At 41.4% G+C, this 20958-nt stretch overlaps 1 protein-coding gene across 1 annotated transcript in view; it reads left to right on the forward strand.

Moving 5' to 3' along the window:
- Window positions 1–2918: 2918 nt before the first annotated feature.
- The window catches only part of CLSTN2 (calsyntenin 2), a 771758-nt gene continuing 753718 nt past the window's right edge, over window positions 2919–20958 (forward strand). Inside the window, exon 1 of the mRNA XM_050964016.1 lies at window positions 2919–3171. Coding sequence (XP_050819973.1) covers window positions 3105–3171 — 67 coding nt within the window. The 5' untranslated portion in view covers window positions 2919–3104. The remainder of the gene's footprint in view (window positions 3172–20958) is intronic.

Raw genomic sequence — 20958 nt, forward strand, 5'->3', positions numbered from 1 at the left:
TATACTACTGTACCATAAACAACCACCAAGGTAAATACACATTAAGGCTCTTTTTAAAAATAGGCTTTTTTCAGTGATACTTTCCTCACAATATATCTGATTCATCAGGTGAAACAAAACAAAGGGTATTTAGATATATATATTCATTTTGTGTGTTGTTTATCCAAAAATCATATTCATATTTTCTGGAAAAAAGTGGAATGTTTACTTTAGACTTCTTGTGATGCTCCTTGAAGCATAAATCTATTTTTTTTAGTTTGTAGGTCATTGGCCCTGTAGATGTTATCTGTTCCTTCTGTGCCTTTGTAGTCTGTGAGTCAGTTTGACTACGGAAAATGCACATACGGGGCGACATTTTCAAGAAGATACACAGAGATTTGCCATGTGATTCCCATTAATGTTAACAGGTATCACACAGGCAAACCTCTCTGCATCACACTTATATTTACTTCTAAGGGGTGGATGGGTGTTAAGCACTACAGTGCATCTTTTAAAAATCAGCAGCAGTGTATATGGCTGATTTTACAAGACAGGGATTGATGTGCTCCCAGTTGGGTATCAGAAGGCATGATCAAGTCTTATAGGATGGGGGGAGGGATAGCTCAGTGGTTTGAGCACTGGCCTGCTAAACCCTGTGAGTTCAATCCTTGCAGGGGCCACTTAGGGATCTGGGGCCAAATCAGTACTTGGTCCTGCTAGTGAAGGCACAGGGTTGGACTCAATGACCTTTCAAGGTCCCTTCCAGTTCTAGGAGATTGGTATACCTCCAATTATTACTATGTACTAAAAGCCCTTATGACATGTTTGTAGGAAAACCCTACTATGCATACAGAATAGTCTATTTTGAAACAGTCAACACTTCAGGGACTAAGGGGTTTACGCCAACCTAATAGTAGTAGAGTGGCTTACCACAGCCTAATTCCCTGTCATAGTTCTTTTTTTCAATAGAAGATGAGAGACAAATAATATTGGTAAAAATGAATTTTCCCTAGACCCAGGTCTTTCCTGTCAAATTACTTTACTACTTTTTTTTCTTAAATCACCTCTCTCCTTTTTTTACCCCCTCAATGAAGATTAGAAGGGAACAGTTGCCCTAACTTTCACTAGATATAATAGCCAAAGGCAGCAGTAGAATAACAGTTCACCCCAGATCTGTATAAATAGTTTAGGAAAGGTTTGTTTGGGATGAAATGGTGAAGTGTGTGGTTCTATTTTCCCCTGATAAGCAGTAGGTTCTGTAGTGGAAGGTGTGCAGGAATAGGAGGAGGGACAGAAAGGGGAAAAGGATTTGGAATCCTGTATTCTATCTACTGAAGGAATCAAGTTGTCATAGAGGGTTGGGGTTTTTTTTATGGGGGGAGGAAGAGATGAAAGAAGGGACAAAGAACCTCCCCATATAGCATGAGAACCCTCTATGCTATATTCCTAGTCCTCATATTTTCCCCATCCTCTTCTCATAAATCACTTTCTTCTCCCAAGCCCCAGTTTCTTCCATCTTACGTTGCCTCTCCCCCTACTTTCTAGCTATCCTCTCTCCTTGTCATCCTCTTTTCCCTCAAACACTCCTCTTTCTGCCTGGGTCCATTCCCATTTCTTCTCATTCTTTCCTCCTCTGTAACTCCATTCTCCCTCTCTTCCTTGAAAGCAGGCTAGAGGCTGATTCTACAGCCCAGTGTTTGTGGCGGAGCTGTTGGAGTCTTAGGTTCAAGTAGCTTCCCAGCTATTCTCCCCCATTCCAGCAGTGTAAGTTGGCTATTCTAGAGCAGGTCTCATTCCCTGGAAGCAGCCCAGTTATCCCACCCACAAATCTCACATTTTATTTCCATGCCCAGCTATCCTTCACTATTTATTTACTCCTCCAGGATCCCCTGTTGTTCTCTGCCTCTCTTATATTGCGCTAGCCCCAAAGTCTCTTCATCTATGATGGTCCTCCTTGTTCTGTGACATGAAAGCCCACTTCTGTTTCTCGATCCCTACCAGATGTGCTCTGGGTCCCCACTCTTCCCTCTTTGCTCCACCTCTCAGATCTCCTTGTCCCCACTCCTCTTCTTCTTGCTTCTGTAGCTGCCTTTCCACAAGGTCACCATGTCTCTCCCTCCCCTGAGGGGAGCAGGGGTAGGAAGGGAAGGGCTGGGAAGGCTTCTATAGCCTTTGTTCTAGTCCTAGGGGATGAGGGGAGAATAAGGCAAGGGAGGAGACGGGGACAAGTTTGGACTCCTGCCACTCTCTAGTCTATCCTCTGTCCCATCCTTGTACAGGTGTCTGGGTGTAGAGAGGGGCTTGGACTGGAGCCCTCATCTATCCGTTTTACCCCCTACTATGCTTCTCCTGTGTGTGTGTGTGTGGAAAGGGCACAGGTGCGAAGGGTTCCATCTCTGCTGCACTATATTCCATTCCCCAGGTGTGTCTGCCTTTGGAACTCCACGGTTCTCTCTGCTCCAGCCCCAAGCCTCTTAATCTGGTGGCTGGTGGTGGAAGTGGCAGGGGAAGTCTGGAACCCTGCTGCTCTCTCTAATTCAGCCCCAGACTGGTTCTCCTGCTGGCTGATGGTGGAAGTGGCAGGGGAAGTCTGGAACCCTGCTGCTCTCTCTAATTCAGGCCCGGACTGGTTCACCTGATGGCTGATGGTGGAAGTTGCAGGGAAAGTCTGGAACCCTGCTGCTCTCTCTGCTCCAGCTCCCGGAGTGGGTGAGCGCGCGGAAGGGTGGACGCGGCTGTCTCTCCGCTTCAGCTCCGACTCTCCCCTCCTCTGTGTGTGCAGAGCTCCGGGCTAGAACGTGGCCCTCTCACCCTGTGCTGCTCTCGCTCGCTCTCTGCTCATGAATATTCATGAATCTCCTCCCTGTGACGTTGCAGCAGTCCCGGGGTGAAAGCTGGCGCTGCTCTGGTCCTGCCAGTGAGGCTGTGAATGACTGAGCAGCAAGCCAGGAAGCAGCCGTCGCCTCAGCAGCAGCCCATCGCCCCCAGCACTGCTCGCACCTGGAGGCGGCTCACGGGAGAGGCGGGCGGAGGGAGCCGAGGGGAGCCCCCAGCAGCCCAGCGTTTGGTGGCGCTCACGTCTTGGCAGGAGCCGAGAGTCCCCACCTGCCTGGAGCAGCCCGGAGATGCTGAGGCTGCGCTGGGAGTCGGCGCTGCTCCTGCTGGGGGTCGGGAGCCTCCTGGCCGCTAAAGGTGGGTAGCGCGGCGAAGTTTCCCGGCACCCTGCCGGGGCTGGGGGAAGGTGACATTTGGCTGCCCTGACCTCCGTGCCTGCGGCGTGGGGAGCGCCCAGGCTCCGGCAAAGAGCGAACCCAAGTTTGGGGGCTCGCGGCGGCAGCCGGGCGTGGGGGAGAGCTGGGCGAGTCGCCCTCCTACTAGAAGGAGCTCAGGGCGCTAGGGTGGCTCGGAGGGGGCCAGCTGGGCAAATCATGCCGCGCACGTCTCCCCCTCACCCCAAAAATCCTCACGTTGCTTGTGCCTGGTGTGAAGTCAGTGCGGGCGTGGGGAGCGACCCGCCGCCGAGGGGACGCCGCGGAAAGTTGGAGACAAAAGGAGCCGCTGGAGCGCTGGGCTTGGCTCACCCTTGGGGGTGGGGGGATGTTCACCGGCTCCCCAGCATGTGCGGTTGAGGGGCTCTGGCTCTCCAGGAAGAGTCTGTTGGCCTCGGGTCGTTTGCTCCAAGGAGAGAGCTCGGACACCAAGCCACTAGCCCGGGAGCCAGACGGGAGCAAAAGGCTTTTTCACGTGACTGAGATACCCACTGCCCGAGTGAGTGGGGCTGGCGTTACACGGCACTGCGGGGAGGACAGGTTGCTGGGTGCTCAGGAGAGCTGGGACGATGTTTGAATAACTTGTTGATGCCAACTTTTTTTTTTTAACAAGATAAACATCCATGGGGGTAGGGGGTAGGGGTGTGAGAGACAGGAAGTGACAAATGAAAGGATGTCAGCCTGATTTCTGCTGAGATTTACCGCGACCTTCCGATTACCGTTCCGGTTTGGAGATCACCATTTAGCCATCTATTAGCTAAAAAGCAAAGTCGTATTTAGGGATCTCAAATACGTTGGGATGTCTCCAGGTTCAAAGTAAACAAATTGTCAGGGCTGACTGAGACACTGAAAGAAAAGTGTGTATTTTGGGGTGTGTGGGGAAGGTAGTAACAATTACTTCTTCGGGGAAGCTGTGTAGCATTAGCTTGCTGGGACCATCCCAAATAAACTCGGTCTTCTCCCTCTTTTTATCCTGTTGTAATTAAATATAGATTGTTAGAGGCTTATTTAGACTTTTGTCCTTCAGTAACCTCAGCTTTTATGTAGGTCTAGCAACCGTTTGCTGCTGCTTATTTTGACACTTATGGATTGTTTTGGCCCATTAAAAATCTGATTTTCCTTCCTGTCATGGTTCTCTTGCAGTTCTGCTTCTTTTCACTCTTACAAAGAGATTCAGAAAAGAAGTTTTGAGGTCTTTAGCTTTAGTTTACTTTCAGATTGTTTAAATGTGATCTAATTACTGTATTTGTGTAAGAAATCCTGTCACTTATATTATTTTTGGGGGAGCTCTTCAGTTGTAATTTCGCCAGCTGACTCATGTAAATTTCAAGGAACATTGTATTCTTTCTGGAGAAAGATTCAGATTGCTTGGAAAAAAAATGTAAATGATTCTCTCAATGTACAGAAATAGAGGCACCTGAGGGAACTTAGTACATATAAAGGGACTTGCTACTTCTATTTCATATTAAATAGATATATATTTTGATCACTAGAATATGCAATATTTTCAGGACAAATGTACTGTGACATTTGATAATCAGTAAGGGGATGTATTTTAATGCAAGGATATATCTCCTGTCTTCTCTTTACCTACTTAGCCTAAACTTTAAGATAACCACCTCTTGTTGTAGATCTTTTCTTCTGGCAAATATGCCAGCTTTTGTTTCTTCTTAGGCGTCTTTTACAATGTTGTAGCCAGTTCAACAGACTGGCGCATCTGAATTCTATATTTCTGTCGAGTTCTATTTTTCATTTAACCACTGGAGGGCTGCAAAGAGCACTTTTGGACTGCAATAATTTTTTAAAAAATAGATGTTTAATACTTGATTAAAAAACTAATGACACTTTTTTGTCATGGCCTGCATTGTCCTCTACTACTTTGCATCCATACTTGTATTTAAAATCTGATATAATCTGTGGGTAAAATACCAGACAGTAAAGTGTCATATAGTCATATAGTCACAAGTAATGCATCTAGTATCTGTTATACTTCTCTCTTTAGACTCTAGTTTTCATTTCCATCAATAAAGAGGGGAAAGATAAAGGTTAGGTGGATGAGAAAGAAGAAAGCACCATGAATTTCTTAATATATTTCTATACATGAGGAAGATTTGGAGTCAAAAGGCAGTTATGTGCACATAGCTGAAAGGCTTGTTAGTGCTTAAAACTTAAAGCTATTTGGTAGCTTGAAGCTAAATGCTTTCTTGTTTGAGGCACTAGTAAGATGTCATGTACTTTGTACACAGCTTGTATGGCTTTTGTGATTGTGCATCTTGCTGTAGAGGGTAGCACAGACAATCCATGACAATTATTCAGTTTCTCCATAGCTCAACTGTTCTAGTGGCACAGTGCCCACATTTTTAGATTAAAACACAGAAGGTTTTGGGGTGAGAGAGGAGATCATTGAAATCAGCAGTCCTTCTCCTGGTCATTCAGTAAGACTAATGGATGCTACTTTTTGGGTTATTTGGAGCTGCATGCATACAGTTGAGTTGTTGCTAAATTCTCCAGAGAATCTGGAAGGTGCAAGATCTGTTCGTTAATCTGAAGCCTTCAAATGTTAGCATTTAGCACCTAAGAAGGGTTTTTCAGTACATTTTAACACATAGGCACACATGGCCACAAGTCGGAACAAATGAAAATCTAATGCTGTTTTACTTCCTCCCTCTGCCTCCCCCAAATCTGTGCATAAGGCAGATCATTAAAATTATTTATCTCATTTTAATATTTGGTTGTTTAAATGCTCAGTCAAGCTTAATAAAAGGTCCAGAATATCTTGTGGGATCTCACCAGTTGCACTGTTGGAATTCAACTCTTGTTTGGAATCTGTGAGCAACATAAACACCACTTTAATCCTATTTTAAGTACAGCAGCAAGCATCTCAGTGATCTAAATAACTAGAGGAACATTTGATACAAAATGTAATTAGTTATATGTGCAAAACGTGTTGCCTTAGTCATACAGGACACTTCCAAATCAATGGAACATTGACTCCCACTTTGCAAATGCATTGTGTGGCTACATCGGATATGACTGCCAGCAACATGAAAACGGCAAAACCAAACAGACAGATACTTCATATTTTGCTTCCAACAAAGGCATAAGCCTGAACTCTTCCCCTCACCTCCCCCAGCAAAAATGTTTTGTTTGAGAATTTCACAGGAAGATAGATATCTAAATACTAAAATGAATGAACTTGAGTTCCTGGTATTAAATGAGGATATTTATATAATAGGCACCACAGAAACTTGGTGGAATGATGAGGGTAATTGGGACATGGTATACAATATATAGAAATGCCAGAGTACGCTCATGCTGGGGGCAGGGGGAGGGCGTAGCATTATAGGTGAAAAAAAGCATAGAATCAAATATCATACAGATCTTAAATGAATCAGACTGTACTCTAGAATTTCTATAGGTAGACATTCCATGATTGAATATTAAGAATATAGGAGTAGGAATATACTACCGACCACCTGATCAATATGGCGATTGTGTAATGCTCAGGGATATTAGCAAGGTTACAAAACCAGACAACCCAATAATGGGAATTTCAACTATCCCCATGTTAACTGGGAATGTGTCACCTCAGGATGGGATGCAGAAATAAAATATTTACACATCATAAATGACTTCATCTTGGATCGGCTAGTGCTGGAACTCATGAGGGGAGAGGTAATTCTTGATTTAACCCAAGTGGAGCACAGGATCTGGTTCAAGAGATGAATATAGTTGAACTGCTCAGTAGTAGTGACTGTAACATAATTAAATTTAATGTCCTTATAGGGAGGAAAATACCAAAGAAACCAACCACAGTAGCATTAACTTCAAAAAGAAGGACTGCACAAAAATGAGGAAGCTAGTTATATGGAAATTTAAAAGGAACAGTCACAAGAGTAAAGTATCTGCAGGCTGTATGGAAACTCTAAAATCATGGTAATAGCGGCTCACACTAAATATATATCTCAATTCAAAAACAAAACAGTAAGAGGACCAAAACCACCACTATGGCTAAACAACAGAGTAGAAGAAATGGTTAGAGGCAAAATGACACCCTTTAAAAATTGGAAGTCCAATCCTATTGAGGAAAATAGAAAAGCACATAAACTCTGGCAAGTAAAGTGTAAAGGCAAACCTAAATAGAATTTGAAGAGTAACTAGAAACTAACAGCAAAAATAATTTTAAATCCATTAGAAGCAGGAAGCCTGCCAAACAATCATTGAAACCACCGGATGATCAAGGTGCTAATGGAGCACCCGAGGAAGACAAGGCTGTTTCAGAGAAGCTAAATAAATTCTTTGCATCAGTTTTCACTGCAGAGGATGTGAGGGAGTTTCCTACACCTGAGCCTTTCTTTTTAGGTGATAAATATGAGGAACTGTCCCAGGTTGAGGTGTCAGTGGAGGAGGTTTTGGAACAAATTAATAAATTTAAGCAGTAATAAGTCACCAGGACCAGATGGTATTCTGAAGGAACTCAAATATGAAATTGCAGAACTAGTAACTGTGATGTGTAACCTTTTGCTTAAATCAGCCTCTGTAGCAGATGACTGGAAGATGCTGATTTTTAAAAAAGACTTCGGAAGCAATCTTGGCAATTACAGGCTGGTAAGCCTAAATTCAGTACCAGACAAATTGGTTGAAATGACAATAAAGAGCAGAATTATCTGACCTCATACACAAACATGATATGCTGGGGAAGAGTCCACATGGGAAAGGGAAATTATGCCTCACCAATCTACTAGATTCTTTTGAGGTGGATCAGCAAGCATGTGGACAAAAATGAGCCAGTGGATATAGGGTGCTGGGACTTTTTGAAAGCCTTTGACAAGGTCCCACTCCAAAGGCTCTTAAGCAAAGTAAGCTGTCATAGGATTGGAAGGAAGGTCCTCTCATGGATCAGTAACTGGTTAAATGATAGGAAACAAAGGATAGGAATAAATTGTAGGTTTTCCTAGTGGAGAGAGGTAAACAGGAGTGTCCTCCAGAGGTTTGTACTGGGACTGGTCAGGTTCGATATATTCATAAATGATCTGGAAAAGGGGAATGATAGTGAGGTGGTGAAGTTTGCAGATGATACAAAAATACTCAAGATAGTTAAGTCCAAAGCAGACTCTGAAGAGTTACAAAGGTATCTCACAAAATTTGGTGAATGGGCAACAGAATGGTAGATGAAATTACATGTTGATAAGTGCAAAGTAATGCACATGGCAAAATATGATCCTAATTATACATATTAAGTATTGGTGTCTAAAGTAACTGTTTCCACTCAAGAAAGAATCTTGGAGTCATAGTGGATAGTTCCCTGAAAACATTTGCTCAATGTGCAGCAGCAGTCAGGGACACAACTTCATGCTCTGGGTGTCCCATAACTTCTGACTGCCAGAAACTGAGACTGGACAACAGGGGTTGGATCACTTGATAATTTTCATGTTCTGGACATTACCTTTGAAGCATCTAGCACTGTCCACTGCTGGTAGACAGGATACTGGGCTAGATGGACCATTGGTCTGTCCCAGTATGGTTGTTCTTGTGTTCTTATCCTAATTTCTGAATTAGTCAATATTTGTACAGTGCTATGAATATGTTGACATGATTATTTAGAAACTGTGGATTTTACGCAACTCTAGATGTTGTTGTACTAGGTAATGGTGAAACTTTCTCTTACCGTACAAGTTCAAAGTACAAATGCATATGCAAAACAGAAACATCCTTTATTTTTTTCCATCCAAAGTACATTTGAAGCAGCATTGGTACAACGAATAACTCAGCAGCCTGGGAGTCAACCAAGCTTGATTCTATTCCTGATGCTGCCATTGATTTGCCTAGGGCAAGTCATATAAATGCTCCTTGCCTCAGTTTCCCCATCAGTAAAACTGGGATAAGAATATTTTATAAAGCAGATTGAGATCTCTGGAGGAAATGGTGGCTATAAAAGCAAATTTATCTGTCAAAGATTAAAAGATGTATATAATTAAGATACCGTGTATGTTAGGATATTGAAATGATTGAGAATTCTCAGAAAACAAATCAGAGTATTTGATGCTACTTCCGTTGTTTAGATATTTCAATATAAATGGCTCTTATAACAGCATTTAATTTCGTATGATATAGAAGGAGTTAATTTCTCTGAGCCTGGCTAGATTTGATGCTGCTTATCCTGATTCAGTTTACATGATACCCGTTTCATACCTATATCATTCCTATTACATACATTGGAAGATAATCACAGCCAGGAGCCAGTGCTTCATGCTTTTGTTCAAGCCTTTCAAAGCACTTTACAAACATACTAAGAATGAAGTATTGCTGTACCTGGTCAAGTATGCTCTCCTTCCTGTCACCAGCCATTGTTGGTTGGTGTTGAATGCAGCGTGGGATCACAGCCTTGCCTTTCTTGTAATGATGTTCCTCATGGGAGTACAAGGAAAATATTTATTGCCTGGAGAACAGCTCCTTGTCGCCTATCTCTAAATTACATGCTTGAACCTTGGTAGACTGGTTTCAGTCTTGCTTTCATCACTTTTTAAAGATCAGCTACTTGCCCCTCTGCAGAAAAGCATGGAAGTTGCATAGCAATTGTCAGAGACAATGTCACCTTGTTTTGGTTGTTTACTGTCAGAGAAACGCTTGGCTGGAAAAAAATTCTCAGTGGTTAATCCTCCCTCACAGCCATTAGACACTGGAATCAAAGCAGAGTGGGGAAACTAGCTCTAAGCATGTATAGCTGGAAAAGAGTAAAAACACTTTGCCCTATGTTAGGACTACATCTAATTGCCTGCTTCATAGTTTCTGCAAAAAAATAAGATTCATAATTGGTTACTGAACACCAGAGAAAATATCTGATAAGAAATATTAGAGAAGTCTATCCTTAATGCAGCTGACAAATTTATCTTGTAGACTTTTTCTGTATCACGTGGTGAAGACATTTTTGGAATGATGCTTAAAGCCTGGTTCTAGCTTTCAAAAGCCTTTCCCTTGCCCCTTTCATTATGCTGTGTATTCTTTGTTTCCTGAATTCTAACCTCCATCTCACCTTATTTGCCTCAGAGTAGTTCTTTATTGCTTTAACTATATCCAAGAGCATTATGCTGAGAAAATGGCAAAGTATAGCTTGCCCAGCACATGCAGAGTGGCTCTGTGGAATGGCTAACACTTCATTAAATGGAAAAAGCTTCCCCACTGTGGTACAAAAATAGAAAAATTTGAGACTAAAATGTGTTGTTTTTATATTAAACTATTTCTCCCTCTTCTCCCTCCCTCCCTGACAAGTATAGCTAATAATTGACTACTAACCTCCAAAATTATTTTTAATGCAATTTTAAAGATGCACAATTACAATTTAAAATAGACTAATTCTAAAGTCTCAATTACAGTGAGATTTGGCTTGAATCAAATTCACCGCTGTTGTCTGTCTCTGGAGGATTGTGAATTATGTGTAGTTTTTTTAAATGAGATTTTTACAATTTCCTTCATGCAAATTTGTCCAATAGCAGCCTGGGCAGAGCAGCCCTTGGGTCAGGCCAAAGAGAGACTATGAATTGTGATGTGACAAATGGGGATGAGCTTTATTCGGCATTGCTAAAAATGGCAGTGGATGCTACTGAATATGCTCAGAAGTGACATTTCAGTCACTTAACTGAGTTATCCCTTTTGATACAATGATGTTTAAGGGTTTTGTTTTTTGTTTTGAGATAAAACAAACTCAAACACAAAACAGCATCTCCAACAGAATACTTTGGGGGCAGGTAACAATAAGTTAGAAGCTGCATGTGGAAGATGTGATAAAGTTTCCCAGCATTCCTGCTCAGACTAAAAATCTGACAGCTGTAGAAAGGGATCTAGATAGTGCACATGGCTTAGGAGAGGTGTCAATAATAACTATGGTTGCAGACTACCAGTATGTGACTGTGGCAGTGTTGGGACTGAAGTATCATCTTCTCTTCTTCCATATACTGAAGCAGTTTACTGAAGACTGTAAACATTGCCTAGTAGTGGGTACAACAACAAATTGAACAGATTGGTGATGCAGCCTTGTTCAGTTAATTGGAAAGCCCCTTGTAGTGTGGGAGATGTAGTCTATGGGTATGGCTACACTTACAGTTGTACAGCGCTGGGAGTTACAGCTGTCTTCGTACCGCTGTGTAGGAAAAGCGCTGCAGTGTGGCCACACTGACAGCTACCAATGCTGCAGTGTGGCCACATTTGCAGCTCTGTTGGGAGTGGTGCATTGTGGGCAGCTATCCCAGCGTTCAAGTGGCTGCAACGTCCTTTTCAAAAGAGGGGGGTGAGGGGGAACGTGGGGGAGAGAGAGAGTGTGGATTTTTGGATCTGTCAGCTCCCTGCCTTACAAGTTCTAAGGACTGGAACATACACATCACCAACCTGCAATCAATTTAAAAGTTTCGAGTCCTTCCCCCACCCCTCTTTTATTCACTAAATGCAGATTATGCACTCCTAAATAGCCTTCAGAGCACATAAGCAGCTGCTCAACACGGGCTCCCCCCCTCTCCCTCTGCCGTGTGACTTCTCTCTTCAAGCAAACAGCTGTGAACCTTCCAAAGCAATTCCCCTGCCCGCCTCCGCTCGCTTGCTCCAGCAAACAGGAGCTGTGTTTGTTTTTTAGATAAGCAGCTCGGGGGAGCTCGGAGTTCAGCCATTCTTCCGGTTTGTTGTGAGCAGGCATTCTGGGATACCTCCTAATACCCTGGAGGCCAATAACAGCGCTTTTGGTGGCCACACTTGATGAGCAGTGCTGCAATCGTTACACCCCAAGCAGACCAGGTGTACAGCCAGCGCTGCAGCCAGGGAGTTGCAGCGCTGGATGTGCCTTGCAGGTGTGGACAGTTACTAAGTTGCAGCGCTGTAAACCCACCACCAGTGCTGCAAGTCTCCAGTATAGCCAGGCCCTCAGAGCAAAGGCAGCTGATTTGCTGAATGCAAATTGGAGGGTCCGTAGCAAAGATTTTAATTCCACTCTGAATTTAAAGAAGTCCAGATCATTTGAAAGCTTACAGAATGCTTCCTTTCCACACACCCAAAGCTTGTATGGTATATTGGCAAGACTGTAATAAGTACTACACAGATCCATTGACAATCTTATGATGAATGTGATCTTGGAGAAGACAATCTGTCTAGTTACTTTGATTAAGAATCTGTGAATTATGTGTCATCACTTCAGGAGAAATCTGAGCCAGAGGGTGTGGAAAGTGCAAGTCAAATAAGACAAACTAATAAACACAAAAGGGTGGAAACTCCCCCTCCCCAACCAAACCCACAGACCTAGAGAGAAAAAGACCAAGACTAACATGAAATAGGAAACAGCTGTTCCTGCCACCAAAAGGAAAAGGAAATGTTTTTCAGTTGAAGTTCATAGTTGGACCTCACTGGGCTTTTCTATTTCAATATGTTAGCTGTGATTCTTTAAAAATAAAATATATATAAGTGGTTGTGATTTGGGAGAGGGGCGTCTCTAAAGTTAATAGAGGGGAGATGTATTGGAAGACATTTTAATGCCTGATCCAAAATCCATTGAAGTAAATGAAAATCAAGCTGTTTAAAGAGTTCATTTGTATAGGCAGTCCCACGTCAGGGTAGAGTGACATAGCTGTCACTTCTAGGATGTTGTTACAAATAAAACACTTACTTCTGTAACCACATATGCATCTCTGTGCTTCTTGCACCTTCTTGCACCACAATACTACATTATATGTATACATGTAGTGTACACACACACAAATAATGTATAGGTGTATAGGAAATGGCCCAAATCCAAAAGAAGAGTTCAATATCTACGGTGCATTCAAACATGTCATTGATTTAAGTGCTAGTCTTGGCTGTGCAAAGAATATTTGATTGGGAATGTATCAGGGGACTTATTGTTTAGATAGCTGATATTTCTTCAGAATAGTCTCTCCTACTGAAGGTATGACACTCTATGCCTTCTTTTCAGTATTGCTTGGTAAATTCTAGTTAGGTAATCCAGTTTCCTCTGAATCACTGTGAAACTGCAGTCTGAGGACACGTGCTTTATATTCAGTTTTATGTTGTGGATTTTCTTTAAATATACTAATAGTTATGGTGGACAGATAGTACCACAGTTCATTGCTTGGCATCAAATATTGTGTAGAGGTCTAACACTTGAAATAATTTACTTTTTTTCCTTTTCCTTTTTAGAATTGTGCATTTGCTAGATAGAAGTTGGATTAAGGAATAAAAAGGGAGCAGAAGATAGCTACTTGATTTAAATATTTAAAAGATGTATGTAAAAATGAATTCCTTATACTTAGTTCAGGGGGAATTTGCTTTAAGTGGTTTATTTCTGGTTTTTGATGTACATGTTGCATCACAAGTGTGCCACGTGTGGTTACATGTTGACTACAGTAGTTGGTTTGGGGGAAAATTGGAGAAAATGAATAAACTGTTAAAATGTTGATAGAATAGAATCAAAACTATGGACAATTTCATAGTGATGTTAAAATCAATAAGACATCAATAAAATGTAAAAAACAAAACAAACTAACCCCCCTTCCCCTCATAAATAACTGTTAATCTCCTGTAATTCTCAATAGCTGACATTTTCAAAAGAGCCAAAGGGAGTTGGGTCCCAAATCTCATGGATCTTTAATGGGAAATTGGATCCTCACTAACATCCGCTTCCTTGAAAATCCCACCCTGTGTGACTGAGATATGATAAAGTCTGTCTTTAGTCTTTGTGTGTTTCTATTTGTATATTTAATATTTCTTTTAGTTCACCCCTTTTGTATGACCGGATCTCAAACCCTGTATCTGTTGGAGAGCAGAACCCTGCAGGGCTGGGTAACATGCCCAAGTTCTGTAGCCATGGAAGCAATTATGAATCCTAAGGGAGGATGATTAACTCCCCTGTTTGCAGATGTTCTGAATCTGCCCCTGACTGCCATATATGCCATTAAGGATCCTGAGGGGTGTTGCTGAAGAGATACCACTTTTCTCATTCCATACTTGGGACCAGAGTCAAACTCCTCCTTTCCAGTTGAATGACAGCCAGAGTTTGAATGATTTGCTGACAGACACAGGAGCAGTCTGGCTACTCCCCCCCTTCCGCCTTTGGTCTCAGTGCAGGGAAACAGAAGCTTGGGATCAGTGGAGGACTGTAATTGCATGGAGTGGGGAGAATATTTGCACTGGTTCTCTTCCTAAGCACCTACATCTAACTTGCCTGAAGAATGAGTTCAGATTCCCTCTGTCCTCCTTATGTTTTGGGCCTGAACATTCTCAGCGTCATATAGACTGATGAGCAAGTGGCATACATGGCCAGCTGGGCTAGTACATCCCCAGTATCTTTTGAGCTGTGGATCAGCATCCAGCCTGTAATTCTGGGGAGTAAACTCTAAAGCATTTTAATGAGTTGGGTGTAATAAAGCATGTTTTGAATTTCAACTCATTTTAATGACTATAATGACTGCCAAGGATGGCCAGACAGAATGGCAGGAGTTAATTCTATTGTTTTATATCAGTTGTTGATGTTTGGCATTCATGTACAAAATCCTGGCCCCATTGAAATTAATGGGCGTTTTTGCCAGACTTCAGTGTGGCCAGAATTTCACCCCAGATGTGTAGTTTATGCTTCTCTGTGCAAACATGAACAGTTCTTTCTTCACTACAAAGCTTTCCATGCTATCCAAGTAGTTTCAGTAATGTCAACAGTAGAGAACCTGCCCTTTGCAACTGACTTCCCTATGCCTCTAGCTCAGGGGTGGGCAAACTTTTCACCAGAGGACCACACTGGGGTTCCAAAACTGTATGGAGGGCCGGGTAAGGAAGGCTGTGCCTCCCCAAACAGCTTGGCCCCTACATCCTATCCACCCCCTGACTTCCCCCTCCGGGACCTCACCCTCTATCCACTCCCGCCTGGCTGGAGCCAACCACAACGCTGCACTGCCTAGCAGAAACTTGCAGCCCCACGGCCCAGAGTGCTGGCGGCACGGCGGGCTGAGGCTGTAGGGGTGGTGGGATAGCAGGGGAGGGGCAGGGGGCTAGCCTCCCCGGCCAGGAGCTCAAGGGTTGGGCAGGAGAGTCCCACGGGCTGGATGTGGCCCGCAGGCTGTAGTTTGCCCACCTCTGCTCTAACTGATGAAACTGCTTTCATTAAGCCAATGGGAGAAGTTCTTGTTTTACTTTTTTTCTTCCAAAAGTAGTTTTAATCTGATTTGAGAACATTAAATGAAGTGTTTATTCTGTAGTTGGGCTACCTAGGTCAAGTGTAGTTGTCATTAGAAGCATGTTTACAAGTTAACACAGCCTTCCTGCTGGCACTAGTTTTGCAGCTGTTATTCCCCCCAGTTCCTTTCTGTTGCTAACTGAATGTTCTAAGAATGGTTATAAAAAAAGCAACAATGTCATTTAACGATATCTCATTTGTAAGATGTATATTGTCCAACTGACCTTTTTATTTTTTTAAATAGACTACTGACCTGAGCTCACACTGCTAGTGGATTTTGAGTTTTAAATAATCAGTATGAATGACATTTCATATGTGTAAATGTTGGTATTGTAGAGTTATCTTTGTATACAGTGTGGTTTAGGATAATTAAATAAAAGTGGGACACCTCTATCAAGAATGAAAGAGCCTCAGTCTTTTGCCAGCATTCCACCGCCCCAACAATACCTTAATTTACAAAATTAAGTTCTCCTCAATGTGGGCTTGATGCAGTCAATGAGACTCTTTCCACTGAATTCAGTGAGCTTTAGAACTGACCCATATGTGGCAAATATACTTTCCAGTGACCAAATTCTTGAATGTTGCATATGCCTATGCAAGGGCCATAATAAACTGAAAAAGGATTGCAAGGTGGTTAGCAGAAAAAGATGCTGTCTACCATCTTCTGTTGAGCTTTATTTTTTCCAGGGTACTGCCAGAGTTAAATGTGGGACAGAATGCACCAGAACCACAGGCAGTGATATTTATGAGGAAGCTGCATGACAATCTTATTTAGAATAGTTTTTTAAAGGATAGAGTTAAAATATCCCAACAACTGAAGTTGAATAGCAACATACTCATTGGCAAACAGTAGTCTCAGGAAGAAGAAATAAACTTTTAAGATCGTGGTTAATACGAGCTAGATCTCTTTTATTGTGAACTAAAGTACAGAGACTCTAAAACTAGCCTGACTTATGCTGAGCTGTTTTAGGAAGTCTGCATTATCCAAGTGGAGCATAAATTCTAGCTAAGATAGGCGACCCTCACATTGTATATTTGGTGTCAGAAATAGAAAAGAGCACATGGTAACGTAGTTAGGCTTTTTCAGTTGTTTTCTTCTTTAAACCAATTTAAACAGAACAGCTGTGTATATAAAAATGTAAAGGTCACAGTATAACTGTTACATTGTTTTACTGCTTTTAAAGGCATGGGCAGTTGTAGGCAGACAAATTGTTTCTGGGACTGTAAATAGTCTGAGGGGTAACAGTTCAAGGCTTATTCTGGACAACATCACAGTCCTGAAAAGTTCTCCTCTAGTTTAACAGGCGAACACCTTTTGGGGTGAGACTGTTTGTTTGTTTGTTTCTGCTGAAGATTTCAGATAATGCTGACTTCTTACCAATTGAATATTTACTGCTTCAGATATTAAAAGAAGTTATATCCTGGTGCAGAGCAGTTCTATCGTGTCAAAATTTAAGAATAAATTTTAGCTTTGGATGTAAGGAGTTCTTAGGGTGTGTAACAGGACACTCAGTGAATACTAATACAGTTAAACCAATGTACTAGTTTGGAATTCCAAGATTTGGTGTTACCCTTTTTACACAGGTTTGTAAATGCTTCTTTTCAGACTCCAACGAGAGACTGCTGAATTGGAATTAATTTGCAAATTGGACACCATTAAATTAGGTTTGAATAAAGACTGGCAGTGGATGGGCCTATTTCCCTGTGCTTATCTCCCCCCCCACCCCCAGTTCCTTATATCTCCTTGTCAAGTGCTGGAAATGGGCCATTTTCATTACCACTACAGGCAGTTCTTTTTCTCTCCCGCTGACAACAGCTCACCTTAACTGATCACTCTCCTTATAATGTGTATGGTAACACCCATTGTTTCATGTTCCCTGTGTATGTATGTATAATATATATATCTTCCTTCTGTATTTTCCACTACATTCATCTGATGAAGTGAGCTGTAGCCCACGAAAGCTTATGCTACAATAAATGTGTTAGTCTCTAAGGTGCCACAAGTACTCCTATTCTTTTTGCGGATACAAACTAACATGGCTACTACTCTGAAACTTTTCAGTTCTGTTTTCTGAGGTTTATTTAAATCAAGAAGTTAATGTTTTATCAATAATCAGATACAAAAATGTGCATTTTAAACAATGGGTTAGATCATCAGTTGGCATAAATTTGCTTTGTCCCATGGACTTAAATGGAGCTATGCCAGTTTATTATACTATACTATATATTATACTATACTATACTATATATTATACTATACTATATATTATACTTATATTATTATTAAGCTCTGGCCTTGTATTCAGGGCACTGCTGATCAGAAAGATAAATCACTCTTGTCAGAAACTTCCAAGAATGGTTACTCCTGCTTTCACTCTTTTCAGCAGAAATGTAACAACTTCATAGAACTGCTCCTTAGATAACTCCATGGATGTATGTATGTTTGTTTGTTTGTGTGATAAGCCTAAAGAGGTGGAGACCTAATTATAATATCCATCTTTATTCCTTTCTTTAGAAGACTGACCCTGATTCAAAAGATACAACAGCTCACCTTAAAATGTACAATTGTGAGCTAAACTAGTGGCGCATGTCCCCTTTTTTTCCTATGCTGTATTAGGAGGAGAACATCACCAGACAGACGTTTAAATTGTTTTAGTTAAATGAAACAATTTAACGTTATGTATTCTGGAGGGTTTTTTCTTCAGCAATAAACATAATAATTTAACAAAACAAGCATATGGATTTTTGAATTTAGTTAAACATTCAAGTTCTTTAAAATCAGGTTTGTTTTTGTTAATTGTTTTAAACTAAAATAGTTTAAATGAAATATTAAAAAAACAAACAAAAATTAAATTGACAGTGTCAGCCAGGTCAACATGAGAAACTTAAAATATTGGCTTCTGCAGCTAACTTAGTTGTCCTCATTTTCCTGTTTGTTCATAATCTGGAAAAGAAAAACAAGCTTTCCTAATCTGGAAAAGAAAAACAAGCTTTCCTGCTTTTTCAGGTCCTAAACGATTTCTCAGTTTGGAATGAATTAGTCCAAAGGAAGAAAATATTCTTTCTACACTGGCAGAAGAAGCTATTGCTCTTAAAAGTGAGATGATCACTTCAACAGTCTCTGAATCCAAGTGCTTAAGTGACTTCCACCAGTTCACTGGTGTGACTTTCTTTAAAACAGCAGCAGCAAACATATATTTTTTGAATGGTTCTTATTCTCTTTTAGAGCCTGATGCCATTACAGGTTTTCCCTTCTAGTGAGAGAATGGTATGGTAGATCTCAAATCAATGAAGGCTACACTCCAGAAAGGCCTCCAGCCTTCTTGAATATGCTGCTTAAACTGTTTCACTTTTGTTTCTACTGCCTGTCCCTCCCTTCTTACATTTATCTCCAGGTTTCTTCTCCTTGTCAGATATATTCTGCCCCCAACAATCTTCTATTCACTGAACTTTCTGAAATGTTGCACTTTTAAAGAGAGGTAAGGGACTGACTGTGTACACAAATTTGCCGAGGGACAATAGGGTTGAGGTCTGTTATTTCTCACTTCGATATATTCTATTCTGTTTATTTATTTATATTATTTCTTTAAAAACATTGTTGCTGTTAACAGGTATGTTATCTCTGGAGACACAAATCCACAGTTTGAGAACTGCAAAATTAAGCATCTCTGATGGTATCTTCTAGACTGAGCACTGAGTTCCATTGGGTAGATAGAATGATTAACCTAAATAACTTATATCAGTGGTCCCCAACCTCTTTGTGGCCAGTAGCACATTAATGTTTTCAGAAGAGTGTGGCAGGTGCCAACAGTTTTTCAAGGCTTATTTTGTATTTGTTCATTAAATAATACAAAAACCATCATATTTAATATAACATAATATATGAGTCGAGAGAGAAGCTGGAGAGAAGCCACGAGGACAGAGAACACCGGCGCCTGCAGCCCCGGAGTTCTCTGTCCCCGGCAGGCACGGGACCGCGGCTTCTGTCCCCTGCTGAGCACTAGGCGGGCCCCACACCTGCTGGGAACAGAGAACACCGTCCTTGCAGCATGAGTTCTGTCCTTGTCAGGTGCGGGGCCGCGGCTTCTCTCCCCTGCTGGGCACTAGGCAGGCACACATAAATGCACTGGTGGGCGCCATGGCGCCGGCAAGCACCACGTTGGGGACCACTGATCTATACAGAAGCCCCTGAAACCCGATAAGATTGGGTCCCTAATCCATGAACTATTGGAACTCATTTACAAAACTTTTCTTAAACATTATCTGAATATATTGTTTCATACTATGGAATTATAATTTATAATCTCTATTGCATGATGAGATGTCTTTGAGCTATAAAGTATCTTAATTAAAATTATCTTTAGATAGGTTTTTTTCCTCAAAAAGCGTTTTATTAAAAAATCTGATTTAAATAAAAATAAATTTTTAAATAATTGATTTTTATCCACTCTGCCTAGTTGTAAACATGTCCAAATTTTAGAAAACTTTTAAATCTGAGTCAGAGCTTTCAATGTAGCCACTTTAAGATGGAGTGAATGCAAAAAAATTGGCATCTGAGCAGCCCTTGCTTTGGTTCCCAACTTTGAAGTTGTTGCTCATCTCTAGTTTTCAGCAAATGTAAAATGGATTTGTCTCCCACTGCCAGTTTTGCTTGTTCTTCTACAAAACCGCAGGGTGAATTTCAGCCTATATGTTTAAAGTCAATTTGTCAGTCATATTTCTGTTCTAAGGTACTCTCTGTGGGGTACTGACTGTAGCATCATTGTGAATGGCTTTTGAGACTCATTGTATTTGTTCCTTTTCAGAAGTTTCTGAGACTTTCTTTTCAAGATCTTGTTTAATCTGATTCCCATAGCCTCCCTCCAGATTAATCAATTTTCACTCATGCTCCCATACAAAAATTAGCCTGGCTGCAAATGCTAGCCATCACAGAATATATTTTTTGACTTTTTCTATTTTCATATGTTTAAAGAATAAAATGTTTATGCTAAGCAAAGGAGGAGACTGCAGCTCTAATGTTGCGTGGTATCAATGGAAACCAAATCTAGGGGGATTCACAGAAAGTAGGTTAGGAGCTAGATGAAGAAGAGTGTGGTATATTCGCTTCCTCCTAATATGTAGCTGCCTTTATTCATGGATAGCTACTCATGTAACAGGAGGATGTGGCCATGTGGAAGGGGGATGAGTGAAGAAAACAGCTACTAAGTTTGGTTGCCCTCTCAGGGCAGTGTAATTTACAGTACACTATGCACCATATGTTGTTGTGTGCTGATCTGATGAGCAATACTTACTTCTCAGAGAATTTACCCACAATAGAGGGAATATGAGAATTCAGTAAGTGGAGGCCTAACCAATGGCAGCAAGGCACTACCTATACTAGCCATGTTGCCATAGCTAGGATGCAGCTCAGGAGAAACATAAAGAAATCCGAGAACTTCATCTGGGTCTGTAGATCTCTAGGCTGTGCAAATATTTCCAGCAGTCTCCAGCTTACAAGATAAATTGTTGGCT

Source organism: Gopherus flavomarginatus, chromosome 8 (assembly GCF_025201925.1).
Source record: "Gopherus flavomarginatus isolate rGopFla2 chromosome 8, rGopFla2.mat.asm, whole genome shotgun sequence".
In the NCBI taxonomy this organism is placed as follows: domain Eukaryota; kingdom Metazoa; phylum Chordata; order Testudines; family Testudinidae; genus Gopherus; species Gopherus flavomarginatus.